The sequence below is a fragment of the Amblyomma mixtum genome, chromosome 2 (assembly GCF_055824585.1).
Source record: "Amblyomma mixtum isolate Tamu chromosome 2, ASM5582458v1, whole genome shotgun sequence".
Taxonomy (NCBI): Eukaryota; Metazoa; Arthropoda; class Arachnida; order Ixodida; family Ixodidae; genus Amblyomma; species Amblyomma mixtum.
In genome coordinates this window covers 304,816,763-304,835,733 of record NC_143013.1, presented here as the reverse complement: position 1 = coordinate 304,835,733, position 18,971 = coordinate 304,816,763, and the positions used below count along the sequence as shown (strand labels likewise).

The 18,971-nt window shown below is 43.5% G+C and overlaps 1 protein-coding gene across 1 annotated transcript; it reads left to right on the top strand.

Annotated features, from left to right (window-relative positions):
* Positions 1-514: 514 nt before the first annotated feature.
* Positions 515-18,966, top strand: LOC149364764 (DNA damage-binding protein 2-like). Its single transcript, XM_089574698.1, has 9 exons — positions 515-1,190; positions 4,530-4,730; positions 7,562-7,707; positions 10,499-10,598; positions 12,469-12,652; positions 12,822-12,964; positions 13,791-13,952; positions 16,384-16,429; positions 18,744-18,966. The coding sequence occupies exons 1-9, from the start codon at positions 879-881 to the stop codon at positions 18,782-18,784; spliced, it is 1,335 nt and encodes a 444-aa protein (XP_089430824.1). The 5' UTR covers positions 515-878; the 3' UTR covers positions 18,785-18,966.
* The last annotated feature ends 5 nt before the right edge of the window (positions 18,967-18,971 follow it).

The following is an 18,971-nucleotide window of genomic DNA, read 5'->3' as shown; positions in this document are numbered from 1 at the left end:
AAATAGTGGGAACTTTCAGGTGAGTGTGATTTCCAGATTCTGGAGGCTGGAGGAGAGGTTTTTTTTTTTCTGCACTAGATTGACATTGCCACTTGCAACTACAGGAAAAACAACTGTCATCACGGACCAGTGTAGAAGATGCAGAGATAAGTCGGCTGGTTGGTAGTTTGCCAGCAGTAAACTTCGGAAGGCGTTCAGTGATCGTTAAAGCAAATCGCCCTCTCCACACGGATGTGCATCATGTGTAGACGGTGTTGATGCCCCATCGGCAAGATAAACTGTCTCCTAAAGCTTTCTTGGTATTTTAAAACTGGCTTAAGTGCCGACGTTTATCTGCACGATGCCGCTTTTTTTTTTTCTGCTTCTTCGTGCAGCTCTCTCTCTTTATTTGGTTGTGCACGCTGGCTGCAGCTGGTGGCGGTGCCGTCAAGGTCAATTATCGGAAGCCAATCGCGCAACGCTCCGTGCCTAGACCGAGTGAGCTACAACCTCGCAGCTGAAACAGCAGATGGCGGTCCGAGCGTATTTTTGTGCCGACCGGATCTTCATTCCTCCTAACATCAAGCGTACGCGTCACGCTCCAACCAGTCGGTATTTATTTCCAGCATGGGCTCTTGGCCTTGGGCTTGCGGGCGCCTAGCAACCGCAGGACGCGCGAGTTACGCAACTTGCGCGCGTGAAGCACGCCTAGCGCACGCTGGCGGTGCCAGTGGTGGTTCGCGCCCCTAATTCGCGCGCGGCGTGTCTGCACTTGCCCGTGTAAGCAGAAAGCACGTGGAGGCAGATCGCTGGTTTCGCTTCGCCTTCTGGCCCTTGGTCGCGTTGGTGGTGTAGTGTGTGCGCTGTATCGCTCTGGTGAGCGCAGCTGGCGCAGCACCATGGATGAGGCTGGACCAAGTGGTCGCCCGAGACGGCAGCGACGGCGCGCCATCGACGCAGACGCGACCGCACCGGCCACAGGAACCGCGCGTCGTCAGCCGCGAGGCGCAGTTTCTGGGAGCGCGAAAAAAAGTGCCGGTAATAAACGCGATGCCGGAGGTGACAGTGGAGGCAGCAGTTTCAAGAAAGGTGGTGTCGGAAAAAAGCTGAAGGTTGGTGCTAATCATGTGGCGCAAAAGACGAACAATCTTGTCCAGTGCCTGAATAACAGCTTGCTCCGAGACAAATCTAGCGACCAGCTCATGGGCAAGGTGAGTAAAATCAGGGTCTATGATCATGCATCTAGAAACAGGAAAGTTCGTGTTTTCAAGTAGCATGCGACTGCGCGCATTCACTCTTGTTTGCGCACGCCAGCTACACAGAATGCACTGCAGATGCTGGATTTGTTCAATCCAGTGACTTTCAGTGCGTTCATTAGGGCCATTTTTTTTTACCTACACTGGCTACACTGGTGTAGCAAGTGTATGTGTATCATGAAATCATGATACACTGGCTACACTAGTGTAGCCAGTGTAGGTAATGAAAATGGCCCTATTGTTTGTCGCGCTTGCTACGTACCGCATTGCTCTACTTCCTCTTCCCACCTCATCCCTCTCCCCCAGTGCAGGGTAGCCAACCAGAACATTCTTCTGGTTAACCTCCCTGCCGTTCCTCTACCACTTCTCTGTCTCATACACACACACTCTTGAGTAATTTTTGGAGGAATAAGCGAAGGCTTGATGTACGGGTGTGGACATAAGTGGAATGCGCGATATTCCGTTCAAATTGCAATCACTCCTTCGCTGTCGGAAATGAAGAAACATTGATTGGCCTCGAAAAAGTGTACAAGCACCCACTACTGGCAATAGTACTTAGGCAAAGCATGAAAAATAGAAGGCAATAGCGTGCTCCATTTACTTTTGTCTGCGCCTGTACGTGTTTTGTGTGATCAAGATTGACCGTCTTGCTGGAATATCAGAGCATTGAGCAGCGTTGAATGCTTTACTGAATAAAATTATAGTCATCAATGTTTGAAGATTTTGGAAGTGACCTTGGCGGTTCAGTACATGTTCAATAAAACGATAAGCGCTGAAGTGGTGGACGTGATTCTTGCACGCCGAGCCTATTCCTTAAGAATTTGGTTAAACCCGATTTCTCCCCAAACATGTCCCTTCACACAGAAGGGCATGCAGGGGAATGTGTGTTTACCTGTACAAAGCTGAAGACACTGCACGAAAATTAGCGGATATCCTGTGCTTATTCCAGAAAAGTGTTTGTTCAACTGGAGACCTTAAACCTCTCTTAACGCATTGTTATTCATGACATGGCTTAATTTGTGAATATGTTTGAAAACTAACTTATATAAGCGAGAGGCAAGAACATCAGTACTGACCAGGCACTTATTCAGCATCAAAGAAAGTGCTATCCACACTGACAACATCCTGCTTGAGGGCTCTTGCCCATTTAAAATGGCCTCTGTGTTGTTTAATGACTGTTTTCGCAGTGTACTATCAGGTATGAATGAAACGCGGACAAGAGAACTGAAGTTTTAACAGAAAGTCACCACTATGTTAACTTCGGGAGAGGAAATACAAGTGATATTGGTTAGCACTTCTAAAAGACATTCTTCGCGCCTTCAAAGTGAAATTACTCTTTGCTATTATTGAGGTTTCCCCCCCAGATGAGAGCGTCTCATTTTGTGCGCCGTGGTTAAATTGTCATGTTTGCGTTTCATTTGTTGTTGATGGTACAAGGCAGGCAGGTCTTGCATACTCACAAAGTGCTTCATAGGAGATTAATAGTTTATGCAACAATATAATTTCAATAGAGAAAAAAGATCTAATTTCGTGAACAGTTTAGTTTCTGTACAAACTGTCATTTCCATTTTGTTTATTGAGTTGTTTATATGCATGTCAAATTATTGAGCAAGGAGTAAGGCATTCTGTGTCAAGCACAAAAACAAGCACTTGTAGGTCACGTGACCTTACGGCGTCATCATCACATCCTGCCCACCGGTATTTGAGCAAACTGCCCACCGTGGCATGTGGTAGTTAATTTAATGACTGGTCTCGAGAGGTTGCTGGGAAGGGCAACCTGAATCGCACAAGTTTCACTGGTGGCAGCACCTGCCATCGTAGGGCAGTGGCGCAGCGCTTAACCGCTGCACCACTGCACCAGGGATGGTATGAGGACTCCTAGGGATCTATGAATGTTAAGAAGAGATTGCCTAATTATGCAGATATGGGCATTAACCCATTAGCTATCGCGCCATACCCTTAAGTGTCCCCTCCAATTTTTTTTTTGGTGCAAAAATGGGATCCAAAAAAAACTCGTTTTGTAAATTTTTGCTGGCTAATCCGATTTGTGACAAGTTTCAGCTTAAAAATGTTGCCTGATTCTTACCCCCTAATCCTGGAAAAAGAGCCCTATGCATATATAAGCTACGTCACTTAGGTTTGAAAAGAAATGTATGCATGTGTTTACCCCTGTTGCAGTATATTGATTGGTCTACGTGGATTTTGTACAGGACAGACTCTGTAACCTCAATTCTATAACATAGCTGTTCAGGGACCTTCGTCTAGTATCTCAAATACAAAAGTGGTCAACGTGAACAACATTATTTATTGAGTTGTTTTTTATGCATTGTACGCTTGTGATGTCTGATACGTAAAGATCTATGGGAACTGGATACCTCTGTGCTTCCCTTTAAAGTGGCTTGGATAATTTTAGCTCAGTGTGATGTATGGAAAAAAAACCATCCGTAAGTCTAAATTATGCCTTTTTTACAGCATCTCTGTATTGCAAATACATGCTTTATAAGAGTCAGCCATGGTGAGAGACCTGTGCTGTCATGGGATTTTCATATTTTGACCCCTAGCTACTAGTCAAAATCTTGGTTTCCTTTGCATCCTATATATTTCAGTCATTTAGCATTCAAGTGAAGTGTAATTAACGCCCTTCAAGAACTTGTCCTGAGGTTACGTACCCTGTTGTACATTTTATTTATTTATTTATACATTTATTTATTTATACATTTATTTATACATTTATTTATTTATTTATTTATTTTTATTTATATTTATATTTATTTATATTTATATCATGCATCTTTGATCAAAGGAAATCTCATTCTTCTACAACTACACAGCTTGTGGCATTATTCTATATATTGTACAAGAGGTATATAAGTATGACTGACGTGAAATAAAAGTTGCTGTGAGGTAACCTGACGAATAGGAGATGCATTCAAAGCTTAGTATTTTTGTCATTAAATTCATACTGATGAGAAACTTCTCATATTGTGTGCATTCTGCTTGCATGTTCACTAGATCTGAAAACTTTTGTGAAGGGTTCTTTCTCCCTGCACTCACATTTCATAATTGGACAGTGGTGTAAGCGGCATCTGGAAGTTGTTACTATTTCTCATTCTGATGCTTCCATTGTGTGCACACGAAATTTTTGGTTTTGATTTTTAGCACTTGCCATGTTGTATTTTGGATTGGTCATGTTTGTTCCTGTGTTGCACGCATTCTCCCATTATTTAGTGAGCCTTTAAAGGATGTAGTAAATGACGTCTTTCTGATTGGCCGTTGTGTACGCTTGTTGTTCAGTGGAAAAGGCGTCTGCTGGCCCGAGGAGTACTGGACTTGGTGCGTGAAGTCGGACCTGTGCCGGAGTTCAAGGAATCCGCACGGGTGACATGCCTCCAGTGGCACCCTACACGTCCGCACCTGCTTGCGGTGGGGTCCAAGAATGGCGAGATTATTCTGTGGAATGCTTGGGACCCCAAAAAAAATGTTGCAACACCAGCGGTAAGCGAGCTTTTTACAATAAACTGGACCTCGTTGTTGGTGCGTTTTTTTTTTTTTTTTTTAATTGCACAAAGCGTATTATTTAAGAGATCATATGATCCGAACCATCTAATTTTGAAAAATGTAACTTGAAGGAAGTAAAAAACAGGCACTTAATTGACAGTTCCAGTTTATAAAAATGCCATTTACTATTTCTTGGCACACGGTCTGAACAAGGTCATTTTCTAGTTCTTGCGGAATCCAGTCCACATTTGCAATATTCTTGGCGTGGAAGAAACTTTGCTACACATCTAGTCCATCGATGAAAATGGCAAAAGGGGGATCTCATCCTTGTTTTCGGATGCTTCAGCCCCTTGCACAAATGCCCTGCCATGGCGGCTGATTGTTGTAGGACTCTTTCTTTTCATGCTGCTGCGTCCAGACCTGGCCCACTTGCATGTAATGCAAGCACACCATTGTATTTCTGAGATGCTTCGTCCTCTTTCTTTTAGGAACTACAAAGAAGTCACTGTGTCTCTTTTCATGTTGCGTTGCCATGGGAACGGGTCCTCTCATATGTTAGCGCACTGTTTTACTGCATAAGCAGCATGTGCCGTGCCAGCATGACTGCCAAGTGAAGCCTCTGGCACCTGAAGTGAGCGAGCATGAGAACCGCTCCCCGACGAGAGTCAAGAGAGTAAATCTGCATCGGCAGACGCGCAACGACGTCCCCAAGCGAGCACTGAGTGTGGAGAACGAAAGCATCGTGCCAAATACGGCAAATTATCTATAGTGCAACAAATGTGAAAGCACAAATGCGCAACAAATGTGAAATGTGAAAGCATCAAAAAATCATTAGCAAGCCATAAAGCCAGCCAAAGTAAAGCAAAGTGTAACTGCTGCAAATGCAAAGCATAAAATCATTAGCAATTGAGCCATAAAATCAGCCAGAGTAAAGCGAAAAACAAAGACTGACAGAAAGGACACACACCACAAAGCACCGTCAAATGCAGAATCCGAGTGACCTTGCTTTGCACAAGGCCACCGCCACGAAGGAGACAACACGACATGTATCGTTCAGAGGGAAAGAGCCCGAAGAACTGGTAATGAATTTGCAAAGCAAGGTCACTCGGATTCTGCATTCGACGGTGCTTTGTGGTGTGTGTCCTTTCTGTCAGTCTTCGTTTCGTTATCGTGCATTCGGAAATATTGAGATGTGTAACCAACTAGCCCGTCAGTTCGTCCTGAGCAAATTCATTACCAGTTCTTCGGGCTCTTTCCCTCTGAACGATATTTATCGTGTTGTCTCCTTCGTGGCGGTGGCCTCATGCAGAGCAAGGTCACTCGGATCCTGTATTCGACGGCGCTTTGTGGTGTGTGTCCTTTCTGTCAGTCTTCGTTTCGTTCTCGTGCATTCGGAAATATTGAGATGTGTAACCAACTAGCCCGTCAGTTCGTCCTGAGCAAACTCATTACCAGTTCTTCGGGCTCTTTCCCTCTGAACGATATTTATCGTGTTGTCTCCTTCGTGGCGGTGGCCTCATGCAGAGCAAGGTCACTCGGATTCTGTATTCGACGGCGCTTTGTGGTGTGTGTCCTTTCTGTCAGTCTTCGTTTCGTTCTCGTGCATTCGGAAATATTGAGATGTGTAACCAACTAGCCCGTCAGTTCGTCCTGAGCAAATTCATTACCAGTTCTTCGGGCTCTTTCCCTCTGAACGATATTTATCGTGTTGTCTCCTTCGTGGCGGTGGCCTCATGCAGAGCAAGGTCACTCGGATTCTGTATTCGACGGCGCTTTGTGGTGTGTGTCCTTTCTGTCAGTCTTCGTTTCGTTCTCGTGCATTCGGAAATATTGAGATGTGTAACCAACTGGCCCGTCAGTTCGTCCTGAATAAACAAGCTGCCAGCCCACTCTCAATAGCAACGTCTTCGTGGACATGAACTTTGACAATATCGCTATACCTTGGTGCATTCATGCATTGTAGGAAAATTTGATATAGTGTGCAATGTACCTAGTTTTTGTCATTTGTAGTGTCATTGCCCATATGTGTCCATTGTTTATGTGCTATGTTTTTATAATTTTATAACATTGCTTCTCTTCCTTCACTTACAGTAATGCCTAAAACAGGTGCACCGGATATATCTGTAACTAACGAAGTGAAAGTAAATTGAAGTACTACTACTGCACCAAAGTGCCTTTTATTCCCCATGCATTTTGCACATTTGTACTAGAGTGGTGATCTTTGGGAAGAGCAGTGTCAGCTGTTTTGGGCAATGTAGCTAGAGTAGGCTGGTTTTCTTTTAAGAATGTAAATAGCAGCAGGAAGGGGTTCTCTGTCGTCTGGTGTAATAATGCAGAGTGATAGAGTAATTTTTGCATGTAAGAACCATATCGAATGAATGGAATTAATGGTTGGAAAAGAGTTCGAAATGGATTATAATGTAGACAGATGTACTGAAACCTTTTCTGCGTTTTAGAAGCATGAAATGCTCACAGGCAGCAGTCATTGGTTTGAACAAGCAAATTTTGTGAAAGCAAAGGGAATTTCACAGCTAAACTCAAGATAGGTCTATTCATACGGCCGTTAAATTTGTGTAAAGAAAAAAGATTAACCGTTGAGAATAGTTTTTAATAGAAACTGATTTTCTTAAAGTGTTGATTCACAGAGTAAACTACTGTAGGAGCTCTAGTAGTATTGTCATTCAATGTAACATAAATATTCCATAGTGCAAGGTGACGATAAGCTGCTAACTACAAAATTTTTTGGTGTATTACCAGATATAGGAAAAGGGGTGGGGAGGCAAATACTGTGACTCGTTTGTGATTTCACTTCTGAACTCTCCATGCAGATGGGCAGCGGGTGCTCTGTGGCAGCCATGAAGTTCCACCCTGATAATGCGAACCAAATGTACACTGCCACTCTGCTCAGCCGGGTAATGCTGCAGGACTTTGAAGGAGCCGAGCCGCAGGTGTTCTGGGACACTGAGTCAGAGAGGTGACTAGGTGTTTTTGCAGTCCTTGTGTCTGTCTTTCTGAACCTGATCTATGGGGCACTCAAAAATTTTATGCATTCATTGCTTATTTATATGACTGATATACTTAAAGGGAAACTGCATAGGTTTTAGAAATCAACGAGCTTAAGAGGGTCGAATTTGTGAAACTTTCAGGTAAAGCATGCAAAGTCTTTTTGGGCTAACACTTGAAATAGTGAAGTAATCGCCAATTAAAATCCGGATGCCCTTCAAGTTTCTTTGCAGCGCACAACGCCAAGTGGGGGGCGTATGGTGACGTCATTGAAGGTATAGGTACATTTCCAACCCACAAACGCCTGCTTTGAAGGAAAAAACCAACGCCACCGAAGGCAAACTCTGCCGAGAGTTGTTTGGCAGTGTCTAACGAGTCAGGGCAAGGTGTGGCTGACGACAGCCGTAATTTGAAATCATACCTTCCATGACGTCACAATGAATTTCCCTGCACTCCTCCAGTGCATTGAGGAGAAGCACAAAATTTAATCGTTGATTACGTCACTATTTTAAATGCTAATGCAAAAACACTTGGCATGCTTTACCTACAGCCTATATAGATTTGAATCCTTGAATATGTTGAAATTCTCAAAAAAGTGCTGCAATTGCCCTTTAAGGAGGGCTGCATCTCTCAGCAAAAATTTTTTATTTGTTGATGTATTGTTGTAAATTTTTTTAACATATCAGAAATAATTCTGTGACTACTCTTGCAAAATTTCAATGTTATATGTCCGGAAAATTGTTTTGTAATATATATATTTTTTCTCTGAAATGTGTGAAAAGGGTGCACACTTAACAAAATGTGGCTCAAGGCTGTTTCAACATTCGTTGCGTTCCTACTGCCACGCTACAGGTCAAGACATTTTTAGAATATTTTTTGTCACATAGTACAAATATTGGTTTTTAATTTTTGCGGTGCAGAGTCCGTTGACATATTTAGAGTGAGATGGAAATTTCATACCAGAAATTTAAAGTTCACAAATTTGAAAAAAAAAAAATGTCTTGACCTGCACTATGGTCCTAGAAGGGCAACAAAACAAATGGGGTCATGATCAATGAAACAGTCTTAGAAGAAATCTGCTCCACAAGGTGAGTATCTAGGCAGAAAACCATAGCATAGAAAAATGCCCATTGTTCAAGCATTTCCCTGCAATGCACAGACACAGACACAATTTTTCTTAGAGTACTTCCTGGCCAATTTCAGCGATGAAACTCCGAGACAGCATAAAAAACTAGGCTTACATGCGGATACAACAACTATAAAAAAACTTAATTTTTGGGGCTATTTTGGGGGATATAAAAGTAGCCTACTCCCCTTTAACAAATGTAATTCAACAGATTCTCGCTTCACTTGCTTTGCTCGAAAGCTTAATGCACTCCTCGCTGATTGCCATGTTCTACTTGTTTAGCAGATTCTTTCATACAACTGTCAAATTAGCATAGCCCCTTCAAGCACCGTATCCACATATGTGGATGTGACCTGAACACTATCAAATCTCGCCTGTACAAAGGGCATTTGCACAAATATGGACACAAAAAAATGTGCTAAAGTCTGAAAAACATTGCGTAGAAAGATATTTGGTCAGGCATGCAAATTTAATGCAGAAATATATATATATATATTTTTAAATGGATGGCTTTGTCTGTTATAGTAGCTCTGGTATGGCTCTGGTGATGGTTTGGTTTATGGGATTTAACGTCCCAAAGCGACTAAGGCTATGAGAGACGCCGTAGTGGAGGGCTCCGGAAATTTCGACCACCTGGGGTTCTTTAACGTGCACTGACATCGCACAGTACACGGGCCTCTAGAATTTCTCCTCCAAAGAAATTCCAGCCGCCGCGGCCGGGATCGAACCCGCGTCTTTCGGGTCAGCAGCCGAGCACCATAACCGCTGAGCGAGGATTAAATTTTGTGCACTTGTTTTACCAGCATGAATGCTTTAAAGGGCCTGAAATGTGTTGACTTGTTTACGTAATTACCCAATGGGACAAGTTTAAGGGAAAATAAGCATAATTGTGGCCTTGAAGGTAATGTAGAGTCACAATGTGGATATATGAGGACCCGAGAGAAATTGCATATTTACTAATCTAGGAAAGTTGGAATTTTCTTTATGTAATTCTGGCATGCTGCTCACGAATATCTGAAATTATCAAAATTTTCTCCCCATTGGATCATAATTTACACCTTGTGAGGACATTTCTCAAACGATAGCTCCTAGAGATCCAAAAGAACCACTTTTGCTTGTGTATTTTTCATGAAGGACAATATATTTACACTAATTTTGCTTTCATCTATCTCTTCCTCACAGCTTTCTTCAGCTTACTATTTACAACTTACTAGAGGCACGCTATTGTTGTTTTTTATGTGGTTATGGATATATTATGCATTAATTGGTACGTGCATGATTCTGAAAAATTCTTCTGGAAATCTGACTGTTGCTATAGGGACCTCAGCCAGATGGCTTGACTGGTGCCATGGCCTTGTGGAAAGAGCTAAAGTAATCTTTTTTTTTTTTTTACACATAGTCACAAATAATGTGTATGGTAGATAGTTGTGAATTCTAGCTTCCATGCACCAGTGACTTTCTGACAAATAAGTGATGTGAGTAGTGCATTATTTATGCTCATGCATGCTTGTTTTGGAATACATTTCGTACCTTTGGTACCTTTGGTAGGCCTGCTCGAAGTGTATGACAAGCTTTCGTTGATGAGACTCGATTATTGAGTGCTGCTGCTCATGAATGCCCCTTTACCCCATTGCAGGGTGTGGTTTACTGCGTTGGATGTACTTCAGGAGAGAAAGATGGTGTTGACAGGAGACAACATGGGCAGTGCTTATGCGTTCAGCACTACTGGCGAACTGGTGCGTACTGCGTACTGATGGAGGGCATTAAAAAGTTAACACTACTAGCCTAGTCTGTTCAATTAGTACACTACAATAGGGACACTGCCAGGCACTAGCAGGGAGACAATATAAAAGAATTTCGTTCATACGAGTTTATCTGGGGAAAGGTATGATCCAAAGAGAAAATTTTGAAAAATGGAACTGTTCATTGAGGTAAAAAGAGATTCATTGACAGTTTCATTGCATAAAAATGTTGATTAGCATTTCTTGTCACAAGTTCTGAACAGCACCTTTTCTAGTGCTCGCAGAATTCAGTACGCTTTCGCGTTGTTCTTAGCACGGAAGAAACTTTGCAACACGTCAGGTCCGTCGACGGGGATGGTGAAAGAAACCAAATTCCTTCCTCGTTGTTTTCGGATGCTTCCCCGCCTTGCTTCAATGCACTGCGGCAAAGCCACCGTGGCGGCTGTCTGTCGCTGCGTACTTTCACTTCACGATTCGTATTGCAGACCTTGCCCGCTCGTGTGCAAGCGCCTCATTTTGGTTCACAATACATGCCCTTAGGCACTGCGGAGAAGCGGCTGCATTTTTTCCTCTCCACATCGCGTCCCCGCGGGAACGGCCCGCTCGTATGTTGGCGTTTTTTTTTAATGCTTTGCTCCTTTGCACATAGGCGCTGCAGAGAAGTTATCCTGGTGGTTAACTGCTGCTTCATTCCAACTCTTCATGTCACGTGCCCCTAGGTTCAGCCTACTTGTATGTTTGCACATGTGTGGTTGGTTGCTGAACGTATTACACAACCAGATATTGATGAAATTTTGAGTATAGTAGCCGAGATGTCATGTTATTCTAGAAAATATTAACCGGAAGAAAAATAGTGCAATACTCTGTGCCTCACTACAATTTTAATGCCATTTAGTGCTTAATGCATGAAGTTCTAATGCCATTGTGCTGCGAAGATGTAGAAGAGGTGCCTCATCTGACTAAGTTATGAGTAAAGCACTTTATACTTGATAGAAGGTTGTTTCTAATGATGTTGCATGCTTTTCTGCATGAGGAACGGATACAAGAGTATGCATTTCTTGAGTTACTGAACTGTGACGAACTCAGTAGGTCGCAAATGGTTGTAATGTGGGGACGCGACATCAAGAGGAGAAATGCAGCAGATCCTTGAAGGGCGTAAAGGCAAGGAGGTGAAACACATGGGAACTACAGCAATGCGCTTACATATGAGCGGACCAAATCTGTGTAATGAGCACAAAGGCAATAACACTGCGACAGACAGCCGCTGCAGCTTTCCCGCAGTGCAGGGGGGGCAAAGGATCTGAAAACAGCAACGGAGAGATCCCATCTACTGTCAACAGGCTAGATGTGCTGTGGGCTTTTGATCGTGCTGAGGGTAATACTAATGCGGGCTGGATTCTGTGAGCACTAGGAAAAGACCTCTTTTGTACCTTGTGCCAAGAAATGCTTGTCGACATTGTTGTGAGGTGAAATTGTCAGCAATCGAATTTCTACCTCGTTCAGAAGTCACATTATTTACAATTAGATGTTTCTAGTCATATGTTTTCCCATGTAACACGTCTTTTCCTCGCATTTTACCTTGAAAACGTATCGGCGAGGCTCTACTGTGCTAATGTCCTAAGTACCATTCCTAAAGAAAGCGCGCAACCAAAAATTGTAGTGTCCGTGCTCGTTTGTGATATCACTGCGAGGAATATAGTGTGACATCAGTTATAGCGTGACTAAGTTTCGCTATGTAGCTCTAGATGGTGCTTGCTAGGCTACCAACTTTTAGTACTTCATACGCACATCTTCTCTCTCGAAAAATTTCACAGATGGAAAATCTGTGTTCGAAGGAATTCATGTTTGATATTCATGGTTCCAGTTGTGGCCTCAGCCAAGTCGCCTCCACAAGGGCAAGATCAAGTACCTCGAGTTTGTGGGCCAAGGCTCAGATCTCGTGGTGACTGCCTCTGTGGACCACACAGTGCGCATATGGGATGTGCGTAAGCTAAGCGGTCCAAAGGACTTCCTCATAGAGCTGCCACACGATCAGGGAGTGAATTCTGGTGAGTCTCACTTGGGAACTTCACTGCTAGGTGTGATTACACTTGCTTGAATATATGCTGGCAGCAATGATAAAAGTTTGTGGCCCTGTTCATCAGTGCACACACAGCACACATGGCTCCTTGGTGCGCACTGTGGTGTTACGAGACCGCTTATCTTCTATTCGTGCAGCGTACGTGAGCCCGTCGGACCGAAGCTCGCTGCTGACCACAGACCAAAAGAATGAGCTGCGGGTGTATCGAGGGCCCGCCTGGCGGGAGCCACTGGTGATCGCCCACCCGCACCGCCAGTTCCAGCACCTCACACCTATCCAGGTATGTATGTATGTGGATTTTCTTGTGCAGTGCAAGCTTGTGCACTGGTCATCAAATTTTCATGACATTAGGCCTAATTGACAACCATGGTGACTATAGATGTTCCCGTTTGCGACATCTTTGTTCTCCTGCAATTCCAAACTGAACTTTCCCAATTCATTCCCGTGTCTTCCTTCTTCCCTCGTCCTATACCAGGGGATCCCCATGCGCGAGATTTCTTGTGCCCGCTGGCTGCCAAGTTTTGTAGACCATGGCATTCTATGGTGGAACATTGCAGTTTTCAGAAAGTACAAAGCAGTGTACCTGGAGCAGTTATTGAGTGGTTGGTGGATATAGTCTCATGCAACACAGTTTAATGAGTTATGGTGTCATTTTTCATAGCTTTTCACTCACCTGAAGTTTTGGAGAAGGTTAGTAACTAAGAACATGAAATAGATATGGGCAGAACGTGTAACGTGGAGAACAGATTATTGATGGCCCATTAAGGTAACGGTAAGGATTCCTAGAAAAGGTAAATGTTGGAGGTGGCAGAAAGCCAGTGAGTAATCTAGATGAGCGATATGGGTTAACAGCAGGGGAGGAACAAAATGCAAGAGAGACATGCTCATGTCTTTCTCGTGCCTTGTTCCTCGTGCACCGTTTACCTGCCAATATGTTACACCAACTAGTCCAAAGTTACCACTATAGATAAGATGTAGAAATTTGCAAGGATAGGGTGGTCACAACTGGAGCTAATTTAAGACCAGTGGGAGAGGCCTTTGTCCTGCAATGGACATGTGAAGTTTCAAGCTTTAGTTTTCTTTTCTTTTTTTTTTTGCTGTTTTAGGCCAGCTGGCATCCAGTGGAGAACATCATTGTTGTGGGACGTTACCCGGACAAAAACTTCTGCGCCACTGATACCGTGCGGGGCATTGATGTATTTGACGGTGACTCAGGAGAGAGTTTTGGGAAGGTGCAAGGCTCCCTGGATGTGCCAGGCATCTGCTCGGTAAGTGCATCTCCTGGCACATCCATGTGCAACTTAATACACCTCTTGGAAGTACGACACTTGTTCTGTATTCAGTTTCCCAGGCTTGGTTAGCCATAATTTTGGCCGCCGAGCAAAGGTGTGCTCAGAAACATGTTTCTTTAACCCTTTCGTTACCATGCCACTATGCATCAGTCACCAGTTATCAATGGATTCAAAGCGCGATTTCATGCATTACTGGGGCCACTGAGGATTTGTTGCACTATCTACTTTGTGGTTTAGACACCCTACTTTCATTTCTTGCGTAGTTTTATTTTTCCCACAGGGCGGCAATTTTTGAAACTACATTGAATTTGAGGTTCGGGTGTGGTGCACTCGCGGAACAGTGTCAGCCGCTGAGTTGGCGCACACTCGGAAAAATCCAATTTCACGAAATTCTGCTGCACCTTTTTCGGTGCTTCAAGCAGCAATGACATGGGCACCTCTCCGTCCGTAGGCTTCGTTTTCTGCTTCTTGCCTTTTTTTCACTCATGGAGCCAGTTAGTGCATCGCACTGATATCACGAATGATAAGTATGGGCTCCGTAGTGTCTCGACATTATGTGGGCAAGATTTACTTCCATCTGCCCAAAAAAGAATCGACTTTAGGCCCGGTTGAAATCAGGGCACCGCGAAAGCTGTGGACGTCTTCTCTTCCGACTGGCCGTAAATCGTCCGAAGCGTCTTCCCTAATAGTCTCTTGTAAAATCAGAGCATTGTAGAGCATTTTCAAGCAATTTACAGTCTAACCTTGTTATAACATACACAGATATTAAGAATTCTTGGCTGTACCAAACTGTTCCTAAGTATTTTCAGCAAACACATGCATTTTTTACATTAAATATAGGATGTGGTTTCTCATAAAACGGATATATCATACTGCCGAGCACCAAACTGTGCCCGCTCAGATGGCAGGTGGTGGGCTTTGCCTCACTGCATGAGCGACTGGTTGTGGTACGGCAAGCGTCAACGCCACGGTTGACACTTTATCTCGCTTCAGCCAACAGCGTCACAGAGGATATAGCAGCAAGAACGGCTGGTAGGCAGGCGGTCAGCACCCGTTTGCGCTTTTCGCACCCATAGATATTGCCTCGGAACTAGCAACATGGTCATTTGTTGTAGGTTTCCGGCAGCTATCCTCTGCTCACATCTACTGTTACAGAGCGGCAGTGGTGACAACGGCAATAGCTATCATCCTGGCATCTGATTTGTTATGCGACACCACTGTACTGCAAGGAAGCCACCTCCTAGCTGGCATTCTGCAGTGCTTTGCGGGGAAGCCAACCTAACTGACGTTTGCCTATCTTTTTTCCTTTTTCTTTTTTTTTTTTGTTGCCTTTGCAATCACCACGAGCGGCTTCGAAATAGTGATAAGACTGCAGAAAAGATCTCTCCCAATTGCTGTTCTTTTGCTGATTAAATTTTGCTTCTCCAGCGCGAGTTTTTGGACAGATTTTTCAATACGAGTTTTGGCTGTATCAAACTATTTTAGTTTTTTACCTATTCACTATAAAGAGGTTTCACTGTTTTACCTTTTATAATTTTCATGTTAGTAGCGCATCATAAATGGAATCACGGATATGCTTATCGGGTTTCCGCAATTTTTTGCGGCTTCTCTAAATGTCTAGAAATATTTTTAGCTCCAACGAATAATATTTAAAACAACATTTATCAACTAATATTTTGTTACATTACATTTTACTTTCAAAATTTTTTTCTTGATGTGAAAAATTTATATCAAGTATGCTTTGAAAACGGCCTTTTTTCATGCAGCATCGGAGAAAAAGTGTTGCTCGAAAAGTTTATTATAATATCAAACTTTTGGTGGTAAGTTTATAAACAAATTCGAAACATTTCGTAGGTTCCAGAATATTTCAGTAATATCTGTCTTGTCAGTTCAATTTTTTTATTAATTTTCCAGATGTTCTGTGTTTACCGATTTTTTTTCACAATATTCACACCAAGTGTTTGTGCTGAAAGAAATGTCTTCAGAAATCGTTTTCATGCAAATTTCGCTTTTTTACATCTCGCATATTTTGTAGAAAAAAATTGTCAAGCCTATCAAGAGCAGTCATTTTTCCCATGGCAATGAAAGCATTAAGTATTTAAGTTACAGATAACACTTGCCCATTTTTTTCCTCTCTCATTTGGTTTGGTTTGCATGCAGTGAATATGACGAGCAGTGCTGCTTCTGTCATTCAGTATTCTTTTCTCAGTTTACTTGTGATGAGTCGCATTCAGCGTGGCCAAGTTCTTAATGGTATATCAGGACCCTGCTGTTTTGTAGCAACTTGCTGTATGTTTAATTGTCCCCAGATTTGTGCAACCTACATAGTGTTCTAAAGACAGCTGATTATGCCGTTATGAATGGCGGTTTTCAAATGCCAGTTGATTTTTCTTTTCTTTTTTTGCAGCTCACGGCTTTCAGCTGCTCAGGAGATATTTTGGCTGCCGGCGTAGGTGAGTGGAGTCATAGAACTTGTAGAATGACAGTATGTTTACGCAGTGACATAGGAATACAGTGGAACCTCGTTGATACGTTCCCAGCTGACACATTCAAAATCGCAAGCAATAGAAAGGTTTGATAGAGTTACTGTTTTCCTTCCAGTTAATACGGTCCCGGAAAACACGGTTTCCTAGTTAAGTACGGTAGAAATTTTTTCCAATGCTGGTTGTTTGATATGCATAGTGGCCATTCGAATGTGCATATGGGTCACACCTGCTGGCATGCGACATCAGCACAAGACCAGCGGCAGTCAGCCCCCAGGCAGCTCTTTTGCAACGCACTAGTGCAGTGGGGCAAAGTATTCGAAAACGACGATGCATGGGCCGGTTTATCGTGGTGTATGATTGAACGTGATTGGAAGCACAGCTATAGTCAGCTGCAAGAGTTGCTTCTCCGCTGCTGTTGCATTGACATGCTTGCCCTTTCCTCCATCTGTTTAAGCCAGCTGGTGCACCAGGCACTGTGGCTGTGGCAGCTACATGCCTAGGGGACGAGTCCCGATACTAGAACCCGTTGAAAGCAGCATTACTGGATTTGCACAAATATAATGAGTTTTCTCAAAAAAAAAACCTGCTTCAGAAATCAACACTCGCATTATGTTTGGAACCCAACTCGACGAATATGACGTGATTTTTTTTTCCCCTGCTCTTCATGATCATGAGAGATTAGTTTGGGCAGAATAAAAATTCATAAAGATAAAGTGACAGCTCATTCATCGTGCTAGTGAGATGCAAAGAAAAGCCAACCTCTCGACAACTCTGACTACTGAGTCGAATCGCGCAGCACGCACTCGCATGAAAGAATCGCGACAAACATGGAAAGAAGGCAGCGCGGGCCATTAAGAAAGAAGAGAAGGCAGTGAAGGAGCCACGAGGTGTATGGGAGGAGAGAATGAAGAGGGGCGGGGGAGGGCAAAAACAGCAGAAATGAGTAGCACGAAACACGAAGCAGCAAGGCAAGAACGGTTGCACGACAGCCATTGCTGCGCTAAAGGCCGCATGCGTTAAACAAGATGCTTCCCACATAATATTGCAGATTCTTTGTTCTCAGTTCGAAAAATTTTATTTTTCCGCCACAGAAAATTACGGGCCTTAAAGGGACACTGAGAAGATCTCTATTAATGTTTTTTTTTTTATAGCAAAATCCGATAGTTCGGCATTTCATGGCTTTGTTGCCACTTGGCCGGCAGCCAAAGATGCATTTATTTTTAAGAAATTTGGATTCGAAGTTGAAAAAGTTTTTCCCGCCGCTCTGATTCAAACTTGGGATTCTCTTATGACGACACAGGACTAAGTGACGTGAAACATGACGTGCACATGACGTAACGCAGACTCCGTGATTTCCGACGGCCAGCAGAGCGGCCTAGCAGCAGCCGGAAAGAAAGCTCCAGCCGCACGTTGAAGACATCTATCAGCAATTGCGGCCGTCGCTACCAGCGCTTCGTTTACGTTTGCGCCGGCGTTTTGCCAGCGTTACGATAGATCCCGTTCTCGAAGACGTCAATGAAGTTCTCGCAAATAGACACCTTTAGCATACCGTGTACCTTGTTACCGTTAGCGGAATACCGGAAGCCCGCCTCACGCCGGTGAGGAGGCGCTGATTGGTCCCGATGCTGCAGGCGCGCGCGTAGCTGCCGGTATGTGGCGCCATCTGGCGACGTCAAGGAGATTTGCGCATGCATTGGCTGCACCTCAGTGATTCGTGGCTTCTCGTGTCTCAGGGTTACTAGAACCATTGGTTCTAGCAACACTGTTTTGTCCTATGACGTCATCACGCTTGTACTTGCGAGTTTAACCTGTGGCGGCGATACCTGTATTTTGGTTCTTGCTCTTTTCTACGTTACCAGAGCTTTGTTGTCAGTATGAGTGGCGTTTTTGTAATCAGGAGATGGTATTCTGTCGATACAAGCCAACTTCAATTTCTCCTCAGTGTCCCTTTAATCACGCTCCTTCATCACCCTTTGTAATTGCCAAGCCCCCCCTTTTTTTTTTCCTGTTTCTGCCATTATACCAACTTACTGCCTTTAGAACTCTCCCCAAAAAATTTTCATTGACTCACATAATTAAGTCCCAGCGCCATGAATGGAAACAGAATTACGGATGTAGGCCATTTGGCCAATGACTCTGGACAGCTCAGTGCGCAGTAGCGTGTGCCTTTTGTATGTCATTTGTAACATCCATACACCACCATGGAATCTGAAGCCACTGTACTCAACATTACGACCACAGACTGACCTGTTGCTGTCTGTGTTGTGTCACTTCATTTCAGGTTTCCACACTGTGCTCTTTCAAGCAGCATCAGAAGAGTGAATGCCTACTGCGAGAGAATCCTACTCAGGGATATATTTTGGTGTTCATTTTTATGCCTTTTTAAGTGTCATTCATCAACCGACCCACTGTAAATGTCATTATTTCTTGAGCATGCTCTGCCTATGTTTTGTTTCACCGCATTTACCTTCAAAAAAATAATAAATAATCGTTTTAAATAACAACCACG